The following is a 16121-nucleotide window of genomic DNA, read 5'->3' as shown; positions in this document are numbered from 1 at the left end:
TCCCCCTGATGTCAGGGCATCCCCGGGGGTGGCCCCGGGCCTCCCAGGTCTTTGGCGTTCCTGGGAGGATTCACAGAACACGCTCACGGTCCACAGTGCTGTGTGCTCGCAACTGAGAGGACGGACGGCCCAGAACCCTGGGTCTGCTTGAGGTTCAACCCAGGCGGGGCCATGGCCGCCGTGGGGCGTCCCTTCCCCTGGGGCCTCGAGGGCAGCAGGAGGACGTCCTCATGGCTTCCAGCAGCCGCGTGAAGCCTCGTCATACCATGTGTGTTGGGTAGGACTGGGCGCACCGGAATCCCAGTGAGAAAACCACGGACACGGAGAAACCTCCTTCTCATTCTGATGACATCACGGCCTGTGTGTCTCCCCGAGCACCGTGGGCCCTGGGGGCTGGTTTCACTTTGGCTTCTGTGATGGTAACGGAAGGCCCGTGAGGGGCCGTCTGATGGCGAGGGCTGCTGCGCACACTCCCTCCCCCTTCCCAGAGGCCTCCCGTAGCACCGTCTTCGTGGCGGGACGGGGACATGGGTGTGACCGGCAGGTGTGCCCACGCCGGGGGCTGCCGTGGCGTCCTCGTCCTCGCAACCAGCCCCGGAGCGGCCAGTCTGTGCTGCTCCGACCTCCTGCCGGAGGACCCCGGACCCCTCGCGCTGCCCAGTGCGTCAGCCCCGCTGGGAGGTGCCCTCAACCGTCCCCGAACTTGAGCTTCCTGGTCCCGTCTCTGGTTTCGGCGCCTGTCACTGTTCCCGTCTCCTAGAGCCACGCTGGGCATTTGTCACTGTTCCCGTATCCCCGTTCCATGGTTTCTCAAGGTCTGTTTCCACCGCGCTCACCGCGACCAAGACGTTCCCTGTATCGACTCATTTCTCTGTCCCGAGGCTCTGCGTTTGGGGGCCTTGTGGACGGCGGTGAGGCGGCCCCTGTCCGGGCTAGCGGATCCCCGCAGACGAACGGCGGACGTGGGAGCACATGTCTTCCCCGGAAGAGAAGCGCCCCGTCCTCCTTCGCTCACGCGCCGCACGGATGGGGGCGCGCGGAGCTCACAGGCGAACCGACTCGCCCGCTCCTTGGACGCAGGGCGGGCTTCGCTCCCGCGAAATCCCAATAAAGCGAGTCAGATGAGTCCTCTGCTTGCCCGTGCCCATGCCCGTGCCGTTCACGCGGCCGTCTGTGAAGCGTGCGACCCCGCGATCCCTACAGAAGGTGTCCGTGCGCCTCCATTCAAACACACATTGTTGGTTACAACGCCCGCCACTGCCAGAGCTGTCGGGCAGCCCTCCCCGCGGGCCACAGGCCACGCAACGAACACCGTCACGACGACAGGGTCCGCAGCAGTGCCTGATCCCCAGAGGGGGACGCAGGGACTGGAGGTGAGCGGACGCTGCTGGGAAGATGGCGCCGCAGCCCTGGCCCAGCTTGTTTGTAGGACGGTCTGGCTCTGGGGACCACGGTGGGGCGAGGCGTGCCTGATTTCCCGCCGTCCTGGCGCCCCGGGACGGGGGCCTGTCGCCCAGAGCCCACCACCGGTTTTCACGCTGGACAGCCTGCCCCGTGAACTCTCCCATCTTCCTTCCCCGCGGAAACCCCAGGGCCTTGTGTGGAGCCTGGGCTTTCCCTGCGACCCCATGGGGCACTCGCCCTTCTCTTGGGACAGGGGAGTACGTGGTTGACCTGCATGAGGTAAAACCCTGGGGTCCGGGTGAGACCCATCCTCTCCCCTCCACGGGCGGTCAGGCCTCGTGTTAGAGGCTTCACTGTTTCCCGGGACCCAGGGCTCCAACGTCATGACCCCAAAGGTTACAGAAGTCTGTCCTTTGCACGTGAGGTTTAGGAAGCTGGCGGTTTCAGATTCTCAGCCAAACGGAGAATCCCAGTCTCCGGTCTTATTTCTCTTCCCTACAAACAGGGACTCTGGGAGCTCCTGGAGTATCGTGTTCTGGAACATTCCTCCGACGACGAAAGAGCCCAAGGCATTCTGTCTTCTTAGGATACCGTCTTCAACAATGATGCTTTAATCCGGGTCTGAATGTGTTCTCTTTAGGATGAAATCAGGCCTTTTCCAGATCTGGTTCTGTTTGGTGAGTGGATGCCGCGATTTCCGGGCCGTGTCGGCAATCCAGAAGACCCTCGGGGAGCCCTGCGGGCTGCCCCCAACTCCACGGGCTGGACAGAGCTCCATGGTCTGGGGATCCCCCAATGTGAGCCTCACACCGTCTCTGTCCTCCCCCCAAACCTGTGGCCCTCCCTCCCAGACCCCAGAAGCCCCCCGCCCCTCCAGGCTCCCAGAAGGCCCCCACCCCTCCCTCCCGGACCCTGGAAGCCCCCCGACTCTCCCAGGCCCCTGGAAGCCCTTCGATGCTCCCTCCCAGGCCCGTGAAGCCCCCTGACTGTCCTCCCAGGTGCCTCCACGGCTCCCACCCTCTGCTGCATGCCCCCTGGAGCCCCAGCCCCTCATCACGCCCCCCTTCACTAAGCATCCACAGCGGATGTCAGGACTCTGCAGTCTCCAGGCCTTGGGGTAGGGACACCAGGCGGGGGCGGGTACGCCAGAAGGAGAGTGAGGGACAGAGGCCTGACCCCACGTGCACCCCTTCTCCTGCATAGGGAGGAATTGGGATGGAGCAGCCAGAGCCCAGGGGTGGGGCCTGGAGGCACGTGTGCGCCCCCGACATAGTACCCGGGTAGAATGCATGGCTGCGGGGGTTCGGGGTAGAGCGAGGCACATTCCTAGGGGCATGTGGACTGGGCTGCGCCTTGGGAGCTGGGGTGGCCCATGCAGGAGCTTTGCTGCCCCCCAGGGTCTCTTCAGAGACCCCGTAGCACCCAACCGCCCAGGGGCTGAGCCGAGTAAAGCGTAAAGCCGGGTGGGTCTCGACGGGTCAGCCGTCCAAGGGCAGCAGCTGTCCTGATGCCCCAAGCACACCTGGGCTGTCCTGGAGCCCGACCTGGCCACGGGGCCGGCCAGGACCATGCGCTGGCGTGCCCTCTCCGTCCACCACCCTGGCCAGTGCAAGGGGATCTCGTGCTCCCCTAATCTGCGTCACCGGCCCCGACGATGGCCGTGCAGGAGGACCCTCACACCACCCTGTCCACCGTGCAGTCCCGGCCGCACCGCGGGACCTCATCTCAGCCGCACACTCAGCCCTCGGGGCCCCCGTGGGAAGAACAGGAGAGGCCGTCCCAGCACACCGCCAGCACGCGGGGCGCTGTCGTCCGGTCCCGCCCGTCCACGCCGCAGGACCCCGCACATGCGAGCGTCCCGGAGCCGCTGGACAGACGAGCACACGTGCTGACTTCAGAGCACACACATGTATTCTCCTAACGGTTCCGCGGGCCAGCACGCTGACGTGGGTCTCACGGGGCCCACGTCAGGGGCTGGGACCTCCGGGTGGGGACCCAGCTCCCAAGCTCCCCGTGCTCCCTGCTGTCCCCGACTGCCGGCGGCCCCTCCGTCTTCCACGCCAGCACTGCGGCGATCTGCTTCCCCAGGCTGTCTTCTCATCTCACGCCTGAGCGAGGAGAGCGCTCCCCCGTCCGTAGGAAGGCCCTCCGCCGCCCTGCAGACCCCCAGGCAGGCTGCAGGTGTTTTTTCCTTAATCCCTGAGTTCCGAAATCCGGAATCACTCCCACAACACCGCTGTAACGGTGAACACACGTCAAAGGGGGAAACCAAGCAAGACAGCGTCCCGGGCGGCGACAGGGTGGCCGTTGACATCACTGTTCCCTCCAGAGAACGGGGAACAGCACCGGGCTCGGGGCCCCTGCAATGTCCGCGGACGTCTCTCCCAGCAGAGGGACCTGCGTCCTGTCCTGTGTCCCGGGACCTTCGGTGAAGACAGCCCCAGTCCCTGACGGACTAGGGAAAGGCGTGGTCCCTCCAGCCTGGCCCGTCCCAGCCGGCTGTCCCCAGCCGGCTGCGGGCGAGCGCGGAGCACCCCCGCTCCGTGCTGATTCAAGGACGCGCCGTGTTTTCCCACGACCCGTGCCAAGAGGCTCCCGGCCGCCGGGAGGCCGTCAGGACGTCCAGGGCACTCCGCAGGGAGCAGCGAGGCCTGGCTGCTCAGTCTGCGACCCACGGCGGACGGGGAAGCCGCCACCGGCCCCTCACGGCCGCCACGGGCGGGACGTCCTCCTGCAGGGTGGCCCACACGTGGAAGCAGCAGAGGGACCGTGTCCTGCGGCCGGAACCCTGCGGGAGGCACGTCCGCTCTCACAAGGCACGCGCGGTCCGCCAGCAGGAGCCGCTCAGTCCGCCGGCAAGCCGACCTTGGAGTTCCGGCCGCCGGCCCTTCCTCCCGGAGCGGCCACGGAGGGGGCGGGCAGGAGGCCCAGAGACGGCGGCGGACACGACGTCCATTCACTCGGGAAAGAGCTTCCTGAACTTGCCGTAGGCGGACTTGCTGATGACGACGGTGACGTCGGCCACTCCGGCCTCGGGAATCACGTCCACGTCCTGCACGGTGGCCTCCCGATGCAGCCAGCTGCGGGTGTGCGTGAGGGCAACGCCGCGTAAGGACGCGTGAGCGGAAAGTACGCCGAGAGTTCCGTCCCCGGGCCGCCCACAGCCTCGTCGCCCCCGCCCGCGGCCTGGCAACGGCCTGGCCACGGCCTGCCCACCAACAGCTGGCTGGCCCCGCACGTGGGCTGATGCACCCAGGTTCGCAGTGGGCGACCTCGGAAACCACATGCTCCTCTGCGTGCTGGTGCCGGGCCCACTCCGTCGCCTTTCCCACACCTGCACCCCCCGCACAGTCACGGCCACGGCCCCGGCCGCTCCCCCGCCAGGCCAGGCCCACGCACCTCAGCTGTGTGCCCGCCAGCCGGACCCGCAGGGTGAGGACCTGTCTCCCCGTGGCTCTACGGATGGCGTCCTCCAGCCGCGCCTTCAGCTCTGGGAGCCCGTGCCCCAGGAGGGCGGACACGGCCACAGCCTGGGGTTCCGCCGGGCTATACCTGGATGAGGGCAGCCCCAGACTCAGCTCAGCCTCGGAGAGATAGAGTGAGGGTCCCCCGGGGACGCCGCCCCCCCGAGCTCCCACCGGGACCACCTCCGTGTGCGTCAGGATGTCAGACGGGAACACCATGGAAACCATGATAACGGTTCCAGGAAACACGGGGTCCATGGGGGTGAGGGGACTCAGAACAGAAGACCCCGAAATGGCCGGTCTGGTGGCCTGTGACTGCTTGCGTGTGAAAGCCCTTCACAGCAGGCAGGTGGGAGAAGGGCGCTCTGACCCCCCTTGTCATCCTGAGAGCAGGGGGGACGCGCCCCGGGAGGACGAACGCAGCCTGATCTTGTCAGTCACGGCGCGGCCCCCGTCACACAGGTGCCCACTGGCACCGCCAGGCATGAGGCTCCGGGGTCATGGGGCCGTGGGGCTGTGGGTTCGTGGGGTCATGGGGTCGTGGGTGGGCCGTGGGGTCGTGGGGTCGTGGGCGGGCAGGGGTCCACTCACCCCGGCACCAGGTCCGTCTTGTTATGAACTTCCAGCATGGAGTCCAGGAGGGGGGCGGGCAGGCGCAGGCCGTGCAGGCTGGACAGGACACTGGCTTTCTGCAGCTCCGTCTCAGGGTGGGTCACGTCCCTCACGTGGACGATCAGATCCTGAGGCGCAGAAGAGCCACGCGGTGGGGACGGGGAGGCAGGACGGGGCACCGCATGCCCTGGTAGGAGCTCCCTGACACCACCGCTGGGCCGTGGTGCTGGGTCCCACCCCGGACAGGCCGCTCGCCTGCACCCGGCCCAGGGCCCTGGGCTTCTCAGGCGTCTCAAAGCCCACAGGGTCCCGCTCTACACCTGCACGCTCACTGGGAAACTTCCAGACTCTCGCTTACTTTGAACCTTGAAGAACCCCATTTGGCTGATTTTAAATGGTGCACAGGCAGGGATCCGACACGTTACTGGGAAAACGCACAAGGGGAAAGGGTAAGAATTGCTTGTGATTCTGCCCCTGGAAACAGAGGGACCGACCGCTTACGTTCTGCAACGTTTGCTCCCAGGTTTTCGAGGCACTTGAAATTAAGAAAAAGATAAGCATTTTATTCCAGAAACGTTTGGTTTTGGAAAAGGCGAACAGGGAGGCAGGGACCACCACCACGACTGTTCCCGGGAGCACAGGCCACGGGCAAGGGGTGACACCAGCATGTTCCTGTCTTTCCAGAGTCACGCATCTCTTCCTTTCTGTCCTGGGACGCCAGACAGGACACGTGTCACGTCCGTCTGTCACCTCTCCTGGGTCCTCTGAACCCTGACCGCGTTCAGCACGTGTGGGCATTTTGTGGGACGCCTTTCAGTTGGCGTTTGGTTCTTTCCTCATGCTGACACTAGGTTGGGGTTTTGGTGGACGCCCCAACAGCACGTGCCGTTGCATCCCATCACCCCAAAGCTGCACACAAAGGCTGACCCGAGGGCCAAGGGGCAGGAGTCCCAGGTCTCCCTGCAGAAGGGCTCTACCTCCCTGCAGAAGGGCTCTACCTCCCTGCAGAAGGGCTCTACCTCCTTGGAAGAGGTCACTAGGAAGACCTCGCTGCCAGGGGGAGTGAGGCGCCAGTTTCCGGAGGGGGAAGGGACAGGAGTCCCTGGGGTTGTCACATGTGAGACCTGGGCTCTGGGTTGTGCTGTGCATGAGGGTAACCCAGGCCCTAGCGCTGCAACACGTATGACAGAATCTGGTCCCCACGTTGTGTCATGAGTGAGAGGATCCGGCCCCCAGGGCTGGGCTGTGAGCGATGGGACCTGATCCCTGCGTTGCGTTGTGTGTGACGGGCCCCGGGCCCCAGGGCTGTGTCATGGGTGAGGAGACCCAGCCTCTGGGCTGTGTCATGGGTGAGGGGTCCGGTCCTCAGACTGTGCTGTGTGTGAGGGAACCCGGTCTCAGGGTTGTGTTGTGAATGAGAAGACCTAGGCCCTGGGTTGTGTTGTGTACGAGAGGCTCTGGACCCCTTGTTGTGCCACGAGTGAGGGAATCTGGTCCATGGGTTGTGTCATGTGCGAGGGGACCTGTGCCCCATGCTGCGTCATGTGTGAGGGGACCCAGCCCCCCTGTTGTGTCATGTGTGAGGGGTCCAGTCCCCAGGGTTGTGTTGTGTATGAGGGGACCTGGCCTCAGGTAATGCTGGTGTTTCGGGGAAGTTGGCCCCTGGGATCATCCCACACTCACTGAACGAGCCACGTCTTCCAGGGTGGCAGAGAAGGAGTCGATGAGGCTGTGGGGCAGCTGGGAGAGGAAGCCAATGGTGTCCATGTAAATGACAGCCATGCGGGAGGGCAGCCACCCAGCATGAGCTGTGACGTCCAGTGTTGCAAACAGCTGATCCCGGGGCTGGACAGTGTCGTCGCCGGTCAGGGCCTTAATCAGCGTGGTTTTTCCTGGAAGGTGGGCCAAAGGGGACACATGCATGACAGGCCCCCTCACACATGCCCCACTGTCTACCGCTGTACCTCGGGAGGTTCCAAGTCGGACCCACATGCCTCTGGCCATGTGGTGGCCACGGTTTGTGAGGTCTCTGAGCTCCTAGGTCTCACTCTGTAGGACTCTTGGGATGCCTTGTGGTTGAGAGGATGCTGCTCCCCATTGTCCATGAGGGTCAGGAGGTCCAGGGCCTGGGGCATGAGAGGCTACCTACAGGACAGCGCTGGGGTAGCCAGGGTGGGGATGTGTGAATGGGAGAGGGGTGGGTGGGCACCCGGGCAGATGAGGGTAATGGTGTAGACACGGGAGTCCTATTTGTATGTGAGTGATACAGGATTGGTGTTCACACAGACGAGGCAGGCGCCCCGTGTGCCAGAGACACAGGGGTATCAGCATATAGAAGAGTGATGGCGGACGCAAGGGGGATGGAGTAGGAATGTGTGCTGTGTGAGAGGGCGGGTGTCTGCGTGGACAGGGCTGATGGTGGAGTGGGGGTGGGTACACTGTGTATTGGGGTGTGTGTCTGCGTAGACAGGGATGATGGTGGAGTGGGGGCAGGTACACTGTGTGTCAGGTCTGGGTAGACGCGATGATGGTGCAGTGGGGGAGGGTACACTCTGTGAGAGGGTGGGTGACTGTGTAGACGGGGATGACGGTAGGGGTGTGTGTGCTGTGTGTCAGGGGTGGGTGTCTGTGTGACGGGTGATGGTGCCGATGGAGTGTGATGGTGTAGACCGGCGGGAGCTGTGCGTGTCCAACGGCCCCCAGAGGGTGTTCCCCCACAGCCTTACCAACAGGTGGACCCGTGTCCGGACCCAGACCTTGCTCGGGGCTAGTCCTCGGACATGGCCGGCAACCGCCGAGGAGCCCTGACCTCAAGGTGCAGCAGGAGGGGACCTGCCTGCCGTGGGGTGACCGGGCACTGTGGACGGACAGGAGGTGCCTGGTTATGGACGCGTCCTGTCGTCCCACGCGCCGGCCGAGCCTCAGGGACCGCAACAGACCCCCATGTAACGCCCATCCACCACGCACCAAGCCCCCGTATTCGCCACCCCACACGGCCGCAGAGAAGTCGCCTGCGTTTCGCACAGCGGTGAACTGTGGTGCCGACAGGGGTCTCCGAAACCAAGGTGCATCCCTGGTGTCCCGTCCCAGGTTTTGTGGCAAGTTCCCTCTCTCCTCGGACGGGGACCGCCAGCTCCTTGAGGACAGGGGGTGGTGGCGTCACAGGGGTCTTCCGGCCACGCACGGGGACCGGACCTTAGGGCGGCTCACGCTTGCGGGGCGAGTCTCGAGGGTGAGGAAGTGAGCCTGCCGTGCTCGCCCTGTGTGGGAGGGTCCCTGTGAGCCCAGGGCCTCAGCACGAAGGAAACCCGAGGGCCGACACCCTGCCCGCGACCGCGCTAAGCCCACACGCGAACGGAGCCATGAGACGTGCCGTGATGTCTCATCGGTCGCAACCCAGATGGCTCTCCGTCTTCTACGGGCAGGTCTACCGGGAATGAGCTTAAAAACGTCTTGGTTTCTTTTCTATCACTGAGTTTACAACGCCCCGGTAAGGGACAGCAGCCCTGTCCACCGTCCAGCGCTCGACGACCACACCCATGACTTGGCAGGGTGCGGGCCGTGGGCTCTGTGACCCTCCTGAGGACGGCAGCCCTGCTTTCCACCTGTGCTCACGGGTCGGCCCTCCGAGTGCCACAGTCTCGGTGCATTTCTGACGGATTCTCCCCAAACACACGGGCCCGGCACAGGGGTATGGGGTGAGAAGGCAGCGCGGACCCCACTTCTCACGCCCGGAGGGGCTCTCACCGCAGTTGGTGTACCCCACCACGGCGATCACCGGGAACTCCTGCCGCCTCCGCTGCCTCCCCAGGAGACGCCGTTTCTGCCTCAGTCTCTCCAGGGCCTTCCGGATCTTCATTTCCTTTTCCTTCAAGAGGCGCTGCTGCACCTGCATGAAGGATTCTCCTAGAGACGCCAGAGATCGCGCGTCAGTGCGCGGAGGAGGCAGCAAAGACGTCCGAGCAAAAAGTGCCACCGAGGTCCCTGTGCGGGACGTGGACCGGGATCTTCTCACTGGGATCCCCCTAGCCTGCTCTACCACGAGGCCACTGCCTCAACGCCTTCCCACCTGCAAGACGGCTTTGTGCAGCAGAAGGTGGTCTTGCCCATGGCCTTCTGCCCTCTCACATCAGCTGCGGGAGGAACGGGGAGCCTTGCAAGGACAGCCCCATGACATCCACAGCCGACCTGAGAGGTGCCCGTAAAGACACATCCACGTCCTGACCCCCAGGACCTGGGAACGGGACCCCGTTTCGGAATAGGGTCTTGGCACATACAACCAGTGGAGGATCTGAGATGGGCTCATCCTAGATGAGGGGGGCCTAAATCAAAACATAAACGTCCACATAAAAGATGGAAGGAGACAGAGAGGAGAAGCCACGTAAGGACAGAGGCAGAGATGGGGGGGACGTGGTGATCAGCCCAGGGATGCTGGAGCCCCAGAAGCTGGAAGAGGCAGGAAGGAGCAACTCCTAGAGCCTCAGGAGAGAGCACAGCCCTGCGCCACCTGGATCTCCACATCCTTGTCCTTCCTGGATCTCACCATCCCTGTCCCACCTGAATGTCAGCCTCTCTGCCCTTCCTGGATCTCAGTGGCCCTGCCCTGCCTGCATCTCAGCATCCCTGTCCCGCCTGGATCTTAGTATCTGCCGCACCTGGGTCTCAGACTCTGCTCTCCGAAGCTGGGAGGGTAGATTCCTGTGGCTTTTAAGCCCCCGGTTTGTGGTCCTTTGTTCCAGCTGCCACCGGAGACGGCCTACGTATCTCAGTTTGTGTGAAGAGGACACACAAGAGGCCCACATGCCGCCCTTGCCCCACTGGATCTTTCAGTAACGTTGTCCTCTTCCCTAGGGGTGGCTGCTGGGACATGCCCCCCGCCCCGCCCCAGCACCCTGTGACAAGACCTCACACGTTACCTGACCCCATGATATAGCGTGAGCCCCGTCCTTGTCCATCCGGGTGGGCAGTGCTGCTTTTCAGGTGGGACCTGCCGTGGGAAGGGGGCATCTCAGCCGACAGGAACGGAAACACACGCCCATCCAGTGCGAGCACGGCAGGTGCCAACATGGAGACGTGAGGACAAGAACTCTGGGTGCAGAGACCAGGGCGAGGTAGTCCTCCCTCCTGCCCAGGCCGTCACACCGCGGACGGAGGGCCCCACAGGGGGGTGATGGGCCTACCAGGGGGACGTGTCCTGGCACACATGCTGCTTGGGCACGGCACCTGACAAGCAGCTGTCCGGGAGGGCGTGGCCAGCCCCGCACTCTGTCCTGGCCACGCTCCAGGTGGCGGTCGAGTCCGACATACAACCGCCAGAAGAGGGTCTGGGGTAAGCTGCGACTGCTGGCGGAGTGCCAGGTACCTGAGAAGGGGCAGCTCAGCCAGTGCCACCTGCAGCCGCGCCTCCTTGGTCCGGGCGTTGCAGCGGAAAATGTGAAGGACCACCGTGAACCGGTCGAACACCGGCACGCCCCAGCTGGCTTCCAGTTCCTTCTGCAAAGGGAGAGGGAGGGAGGGAAGACGTCTGTGGTGGCACCTCGGGTGAAGGGGGCGGATGGGACGCTGGCTGCGGTCCGGTACCCTCAGCTGTCCTGTCCCAGGGGGATGCTGACCCAACACCCCCAGTGCACCGGCGTGGGAAACACAGAGGGGCTCCCGCATACCTTGGTAGGCGTGGCCAGCCTCTCCACGTTCAGAAAGACCGCCGTGATTTCTGGCGACCCTCTGATTTTCTCTGGGGAGGAGAGAAGGCCCCATTGGATGTCTGTGCGCCGTGCAGTCCATCGTGGGACTGACCCTGAGCCTTGGCTGGCCGGGTCCGCCAGACAGCCTCAAGTCTCTGGGCATACGTTAGGGAAGTCAGGTGTGCGGGATGGGGGTCAAGGGGAGGACTGGGCTCCCCCTGCAGGGGTGTGGGTCTTGCAGAAACATGGCAGGTGCATAACCCCATGGGGACTAAACGGGTCTAAGACCTCAGGGTGACGGAAGTGGACGGTGCACAGCCCTCTGGGCATATGTGCTGAGCTTGCTGATCTGTGCTGTGAGCTGGATGTCAGCGGGGGCTGCAGACCCTCGGGGTTCGGTGGAAACAGAGTTCACACCCAGCACGCTGTGTGGAGGCAGAGATAGGCCGGGGACCTCGGGGCCGGTGTCCACCCTACTCCGAATGGCCCCAGTGGCACCACTGGGCACAAAGCAAATTGTGAGAGAGGCACGGTGGGCTTCTCAATGTGTGATCCAAGTTCCCATGAGGACGCCTCTATAGGGCCCAGGTGAGAGCCCGTCTGTCGCTCTGCTTCTCTCAGGAAGGGAGGGGCGCAGGGACCCACCTGTCAGGTGCTCCAAAGTCCCTTTGCCGAAGATGAGCTTTCCATCGGGTGTTTTGGTGGGCACCACCATCCTTTCCACCACCGACCAGCCATCCAGTGTGTGGACCAGTGCTTCTGCTTCTGCCACCTGCCACTCAGCTTTCAGGAGACACAGGGCCAGAGTGAGGGACACGTCCCCATGGGCTCGGCCCTGGGCCCCGTCCAGCCCTGCCTTGCCTGCCCGGCCCATGTCCCTTGGCTGGGATGGCTTCCTGCAGCATGCACAGCGGTCGTGAGAAAGCACCCCCGTACCCATTTGTTCCAAGACACAGCGATGCTGTTCCAGCCACAGACAGCGAGAAGGGGAGGATGAGGCCAGGGGAATGCAAGGACGGGTCCTCCTAATGTGGTAACTGGGGACTTGGCAGCAAACGGGAGGCCTCCATGGTCTGGCGCGCCCCAGCACACAGCATATCTTGCATGGAGCCCCTGAGGGCCCAGGGAACATGTTGCATTCCCCACAGGGTGGGCTGTGAGCCCTGTGGACAAGGAGTGGGTGTCCCTGGACTCCCGTGCCAATGCTACACAGGAAAGATAGCAAACAGCCACCCAGGACGGACAGGATGATGTATGGGGCCTTGGTGCCAGCCTGTGCAGGAGGGGGCCTGGGGAAAGTTCAGCGAGCATCCCAGACAGGGGGCTGGGCTCCCAAGGAGGGGCCGGTCCCAGGAGCTGAGGGCGTGGGGAACTGGGGCCTCAGGCGGGAGGCTTGTCCTGACAGCATTCCCAAGCAGGGAGGCAGCACAGGGCACTCCTGAGACACTGCGCTCTCCCGACCGCCCCACAGGGCGACCCTGTGCCCTTCCCCACAGCACAATGTCCCAGAGGAGCCGTCTCTTCCGGACACGCACCCCGTGCTCATTGTCCCCACTCCAGTGACCAGGTGCTGAGAGCTCTGGGCCAATTTTAGGTCCCCGAATTGTCTGCAGAGCTCAGGCACAGGGAGGAAACTGAGCCCGGCGTGGCGGGGTGCGGGGTCCATGATGAGGCTGGGGTGGGGGGATCCAAAGTCCTGCGGAGAAGCTGCACGCTCTGCTTGGTGGGGGACGGGGTGCCCCATCCCCTGAGGGACGCACGGTCTCCTCAGCTCTGACTCCTGAAGGGGAACGTGAGTCCTCCGCTCCGCCACCCTTCCGGTGCTCTGATCAGGGGCACGGGGCCAGCCCCAGCTTCCCTCCTTCAACGTCACACGTCGCCCATCAGCAAAACCCCCAGGCACTGTCTTTCGCCACCTCCCCGGTTGGGCCATGTCCCCCCACTGCATCGCGGATTGGCTTCCCACAACCCTCTGCTGGGGTCCTGAGACTTCCGGGAGTGCCTGCGGCCAGCACCTGGGGGTGTGGTCCAATTGCCACGTGGAGCCACCCAAGCCCAGGGCTGGGTGCCCACCTGGTGGGAGCGAGTGGCGAGAAGCAGTGTGTGCAGTCCACGGTTCTGACGCAGGGCCTCACGCACGACGGGCACTACGGACCGCGTCCCCTGCCCACACGGTCCCAGGAACGGGTTCTGCAATGCAGAAGCTGGGCAGGGAGCCTGCTTCTTCCTCTGACTCTGCCGCTCCCCCTGCTTGTGGTTTCTCTGTCCCTGACTAATAAACAAACCAACTTTGGAAAATCCCACTACGATCCGAACCGCGCCGGCTCTAGCGGATTAAGCAGAAAGCGCGCCAGAACAGAGGGCAGCGTAGCAGACAGACGGAAAGCCCGAGAAAGAACGGAATGCAAAGGTGAGCGGTCGGAACCGCTCCAACGGAAGTGAAGAACTCCTGGGATGGGCCTGTGAGCGGCCGGGCAAGGCCGAGGCACGACCCCCCGGCGTGCGGATGGGACGGCAGTGACAGCTGCAACGTGTGCCCTGGGAACGGCATTGAGAGCAGGAAGAGTCAGGCTGTGGACTGGACTGAAACTTTCCTAAACCAGCTGAGAAAGGAACGCTCTCCATGGCGCACAAAGAACGCCGGAGAGTCCGCGGCAGGGAAAGAGCGTGATGACACGATGGTCTGCAGACCCAACACACACCCCCCAGAGCGCACGGGGCGGCAAACGCCAGTCCGTGGGCTGCGCCATCTCTCATCGGGGGAAAACGGGCAAACTCCTAGGAGATCCTGGTACGCACTGATCAGACGGGCCCCAGATGCATCAGGGGGCCAGCACCTAACGCGGGTGACGGCAGGAGCAGTGAGATCTGTCGTCACCGCTGGCGGGAAGGCAAGCGGCGCAGCCCCTTGGAAAGCAGTTTGAGGCATCTGTCGTCAGTCGTCTCTCTGGCAGAGACACGGACAGAGAGAGAGACAGCAGGAGAGACACGGACAGAGAGAGAACGAGCGAGCAGGAGGACAGGCGGAGGGAGAAGCAGACTCCCTCCCTACTGGGCAGGGAGCCCAGGCCGGACCAATCCCAGGACCCCAGGATCATGACCTGAGCTGAAGGCAGGTGCGTCCCCGACGGAGCCCCCGGGCGCACCCAGACAACGGGATATCATCAGCACCGAACACAAAGCAGCGGTCGAGCCACAGCAGGTCACACACGACCCTGGGGTGCACGCTGAGCGAAAAGAGCCGGTCTGCAAGGCCGCGCACTGCGCGATTCTAGCACATGCTGGAGAGGGAAGACCACACACGGGGCAGATACGGGGATGGGGGGGTGGAGGACTGATTCCACCGCCCAGCGCGGGTTTGCAGGGGCGGAGGGGAGCGGTTTCACTGGGGCGCTCCGAGTCTCCCCCCCGAGAGCACCTGCCCTGGAACCCCGCCCCTGAGTCTCCACCCCTCCCGCCGCAGTCCCGCCTCTAAGTCCCGGGCCCCGCCCCCAGGGTCCCTCCTTGAGCGACACTCTCGGAGCTCAGCCCCGCCTAGTCCCCGCCCCGACCACCAGCACTCGAAGCCCCGCCCCCCGAAAGGCCCGCCTCTCAGCATCCCCGGCAACTTCCCCTGCGCCAGAACTCGAAGCCCCGCCCCCGACACGCCCCACTGAGTACCCCGACCCGCCCCAAGGTCCCTCGACTACCCTCGGAGCGACCCCTCCCAGTCCCCGCCCCGAGCACCAGCACTCGGAGCCCCGCCCCCTATGAGTCTCCACCCCGGAAGTCCCGCCTCTCAGTGTCCCCGGCCCCTTCCCCACCTCCAGCACTCGGAGCCCCGCCCCCTCCGAGTCTCCACCCCGGAAGCCCCGCCTCTCAGTGTCCCTGACCCCGACCCCGGCCGCGGTACCGCTCCGGGTCACCTCCGGTCAGCTGCTGCTTCCGCGGTCCCCGCTTGACCTCAGGGTGAATCAGACACACGCGCTGGGTCTCCGCTGGCAGCAAAGGGTCCCTCCTCAGTAGCTCCTCCTCCTCCTCTTTCTCCTCCGCATCTTCTGGCTCCTCCTCCTCCTCTCCCGTTCGGCTGCTCGGGCCGTCAGCCCGTGGGCCCCGTCCTCCACCTCCTGGGCCCTTGAGTCCCCCGGGGCCGAAGGCGGCGAGCGCGCGATCCGGCAAGGCCGGCAGCGACGGCGCAGCTCTCGGGGCCCCGCGGCCGCGAACCACACGGGAGACCCAGGCCCCTGAGCGGACGGCGGCCCGCAGGGCCCACATCCCGCCTTTTGCCGCACGCAAAGAGGCGGGACCTCGGGGGGGTGGGGCTTCCGTGCGAGCTCCCCATTGGCCGCCGCCTCCTGATGGACGTTCGCGGGCGCTGGGGGGCGGGACGCCGCCGGCCCCGACGAGCTTCACTTCTGCGGGTCCTGCTCTCCGGAGACCCGAGACCAGGTAGCGCGGCCAGCGGGGGCGGGCGCTTCCCACCACGCGTCCCCCTCCGCGGCCTTCGCCCGCCGTTGGAGTCTGGTCCTGGAAGTCCACTACCGTCCCCGGGGGTCTGAGCCCTGCGTGGGGGTCCGAGTGCTGCCTCGGAGGTGACAACACAGTCGTGGGGGTCCGAGTGCTGCCCCGGGGGTCGGAACCCTGCGTGGGGGTCCGAGTAGAGCCCCGGAGGTCAGAACACTGTCGTGGGGGTCCGAGTGCTGCCCTGGGGATCAGAGCCCTGCGTGGGGGTCCGAGTGTTCTCCAGGGGTTCTGAACCCTGTAGTAAGGGTCCGACTGCTACCCCGGAGGTCAGAGCCCTCCGTGGGGGGGTCAGGATGCTGCCCCGGTGGTCAGAGCCCTGCGTGGGGGTTCGAGTGCTACCCGGAGGTCAGAACCCTACTTGGAGGTCCGACTGCTACCCCGGAGGTCAGAACCCTGCTTGGGGGTCTGACTGTTACCCCGGGGGTCAGAACCCTGCTTGGGGTCCCACGGCTAC

At 64.8% G+C, this 16121-nt stretch overlaps 1 protein-coding gene and 1 pseudogene across 1 annotated transcript; one reads left to right on the top strand and one right to left on the bottom strand.

Moving 5' to 3' along the window:
- The first annotated feature begins 171 nt into the window (after window positions 1–171).
- LOC116880854 lies at window positions 172–1345 on the top strand (annotated as a pseudogene).
- A 2917-nt stretch (window positions 1346–4262) lies between these two features.
- Window positions 4263–15440, bottom strand: GTPBP6 (GTP binding protein 6 (putative)). Its single transcript, XM_032880261.1, has 10 exons — window positions 15070–15440; window positions 11810–11947; window positions 11144–11214; window positions 10843–10973; window positions 10397–10467; window positions 9228–9386; window positions 7164–7372; window positions 5460–5608; window positions 4804–4956; window positions 4263–4484 (listed from the first exon to the last, which is right to left on the bottom strand). Exons 1-10 carry the CDS (start codon window positions 15416–15418, stop codon window positions 4361–4363), a joined length of 1554 nt encoding a protein of 517 aa, XP_032736152.1. The 5' UTR covers window positions 15419–15440; the 3' UTR covers window positions 4263–4360.
- Between the last annotated feature and the right edge of the window lie 681 nt (window positions 15441–16121).

This window comes from Lontra canadensis, unplaced genomic scaffold (assembly GCF_010015895.1).
Source record: "Lontra canadensis isolate GAN:19392208 unplaced genomic scaffold, GSC_riverotter_1.0 scaffold68, whole genome shotgun sequence".
Lineage (NCBI taxonomy): Eukaryota > Metazoa > Chordata > Mammalia > Carnivora > Mustelidae > Lontra > Lontra canadensis.
Note: the sequence above shows the minus strand (reverse complement) of the source record. Positions and strands in the feature narration are given on the sequence as shown.

Bases quoted from the DNA above. Each gene is read 5' to 3' on its own strand.
- GTPBP6 (XM_032880261.1), bottom strand. From the start codon at position 15,418: ATGTGGGCCCTGCGGGCCGCCGTCCGCTCAGGGGCCTGGGTCTCCCGT. The intron at 10,468-10,842 runs GTACCTGGCACT...TTCCCACGGCAG, and splicing joins GCTGAGCTGCCCCTTCTCAG to GTCCCACCTGAAAAGCAGCA. The intron at 4,485-4,803 runs GTGCGTGGGCCT...GCACACCCGCAG, and splicing joins CTGGCGGGCACACAGCTGAG to CTGGCTGCATCGGGAGGCCA.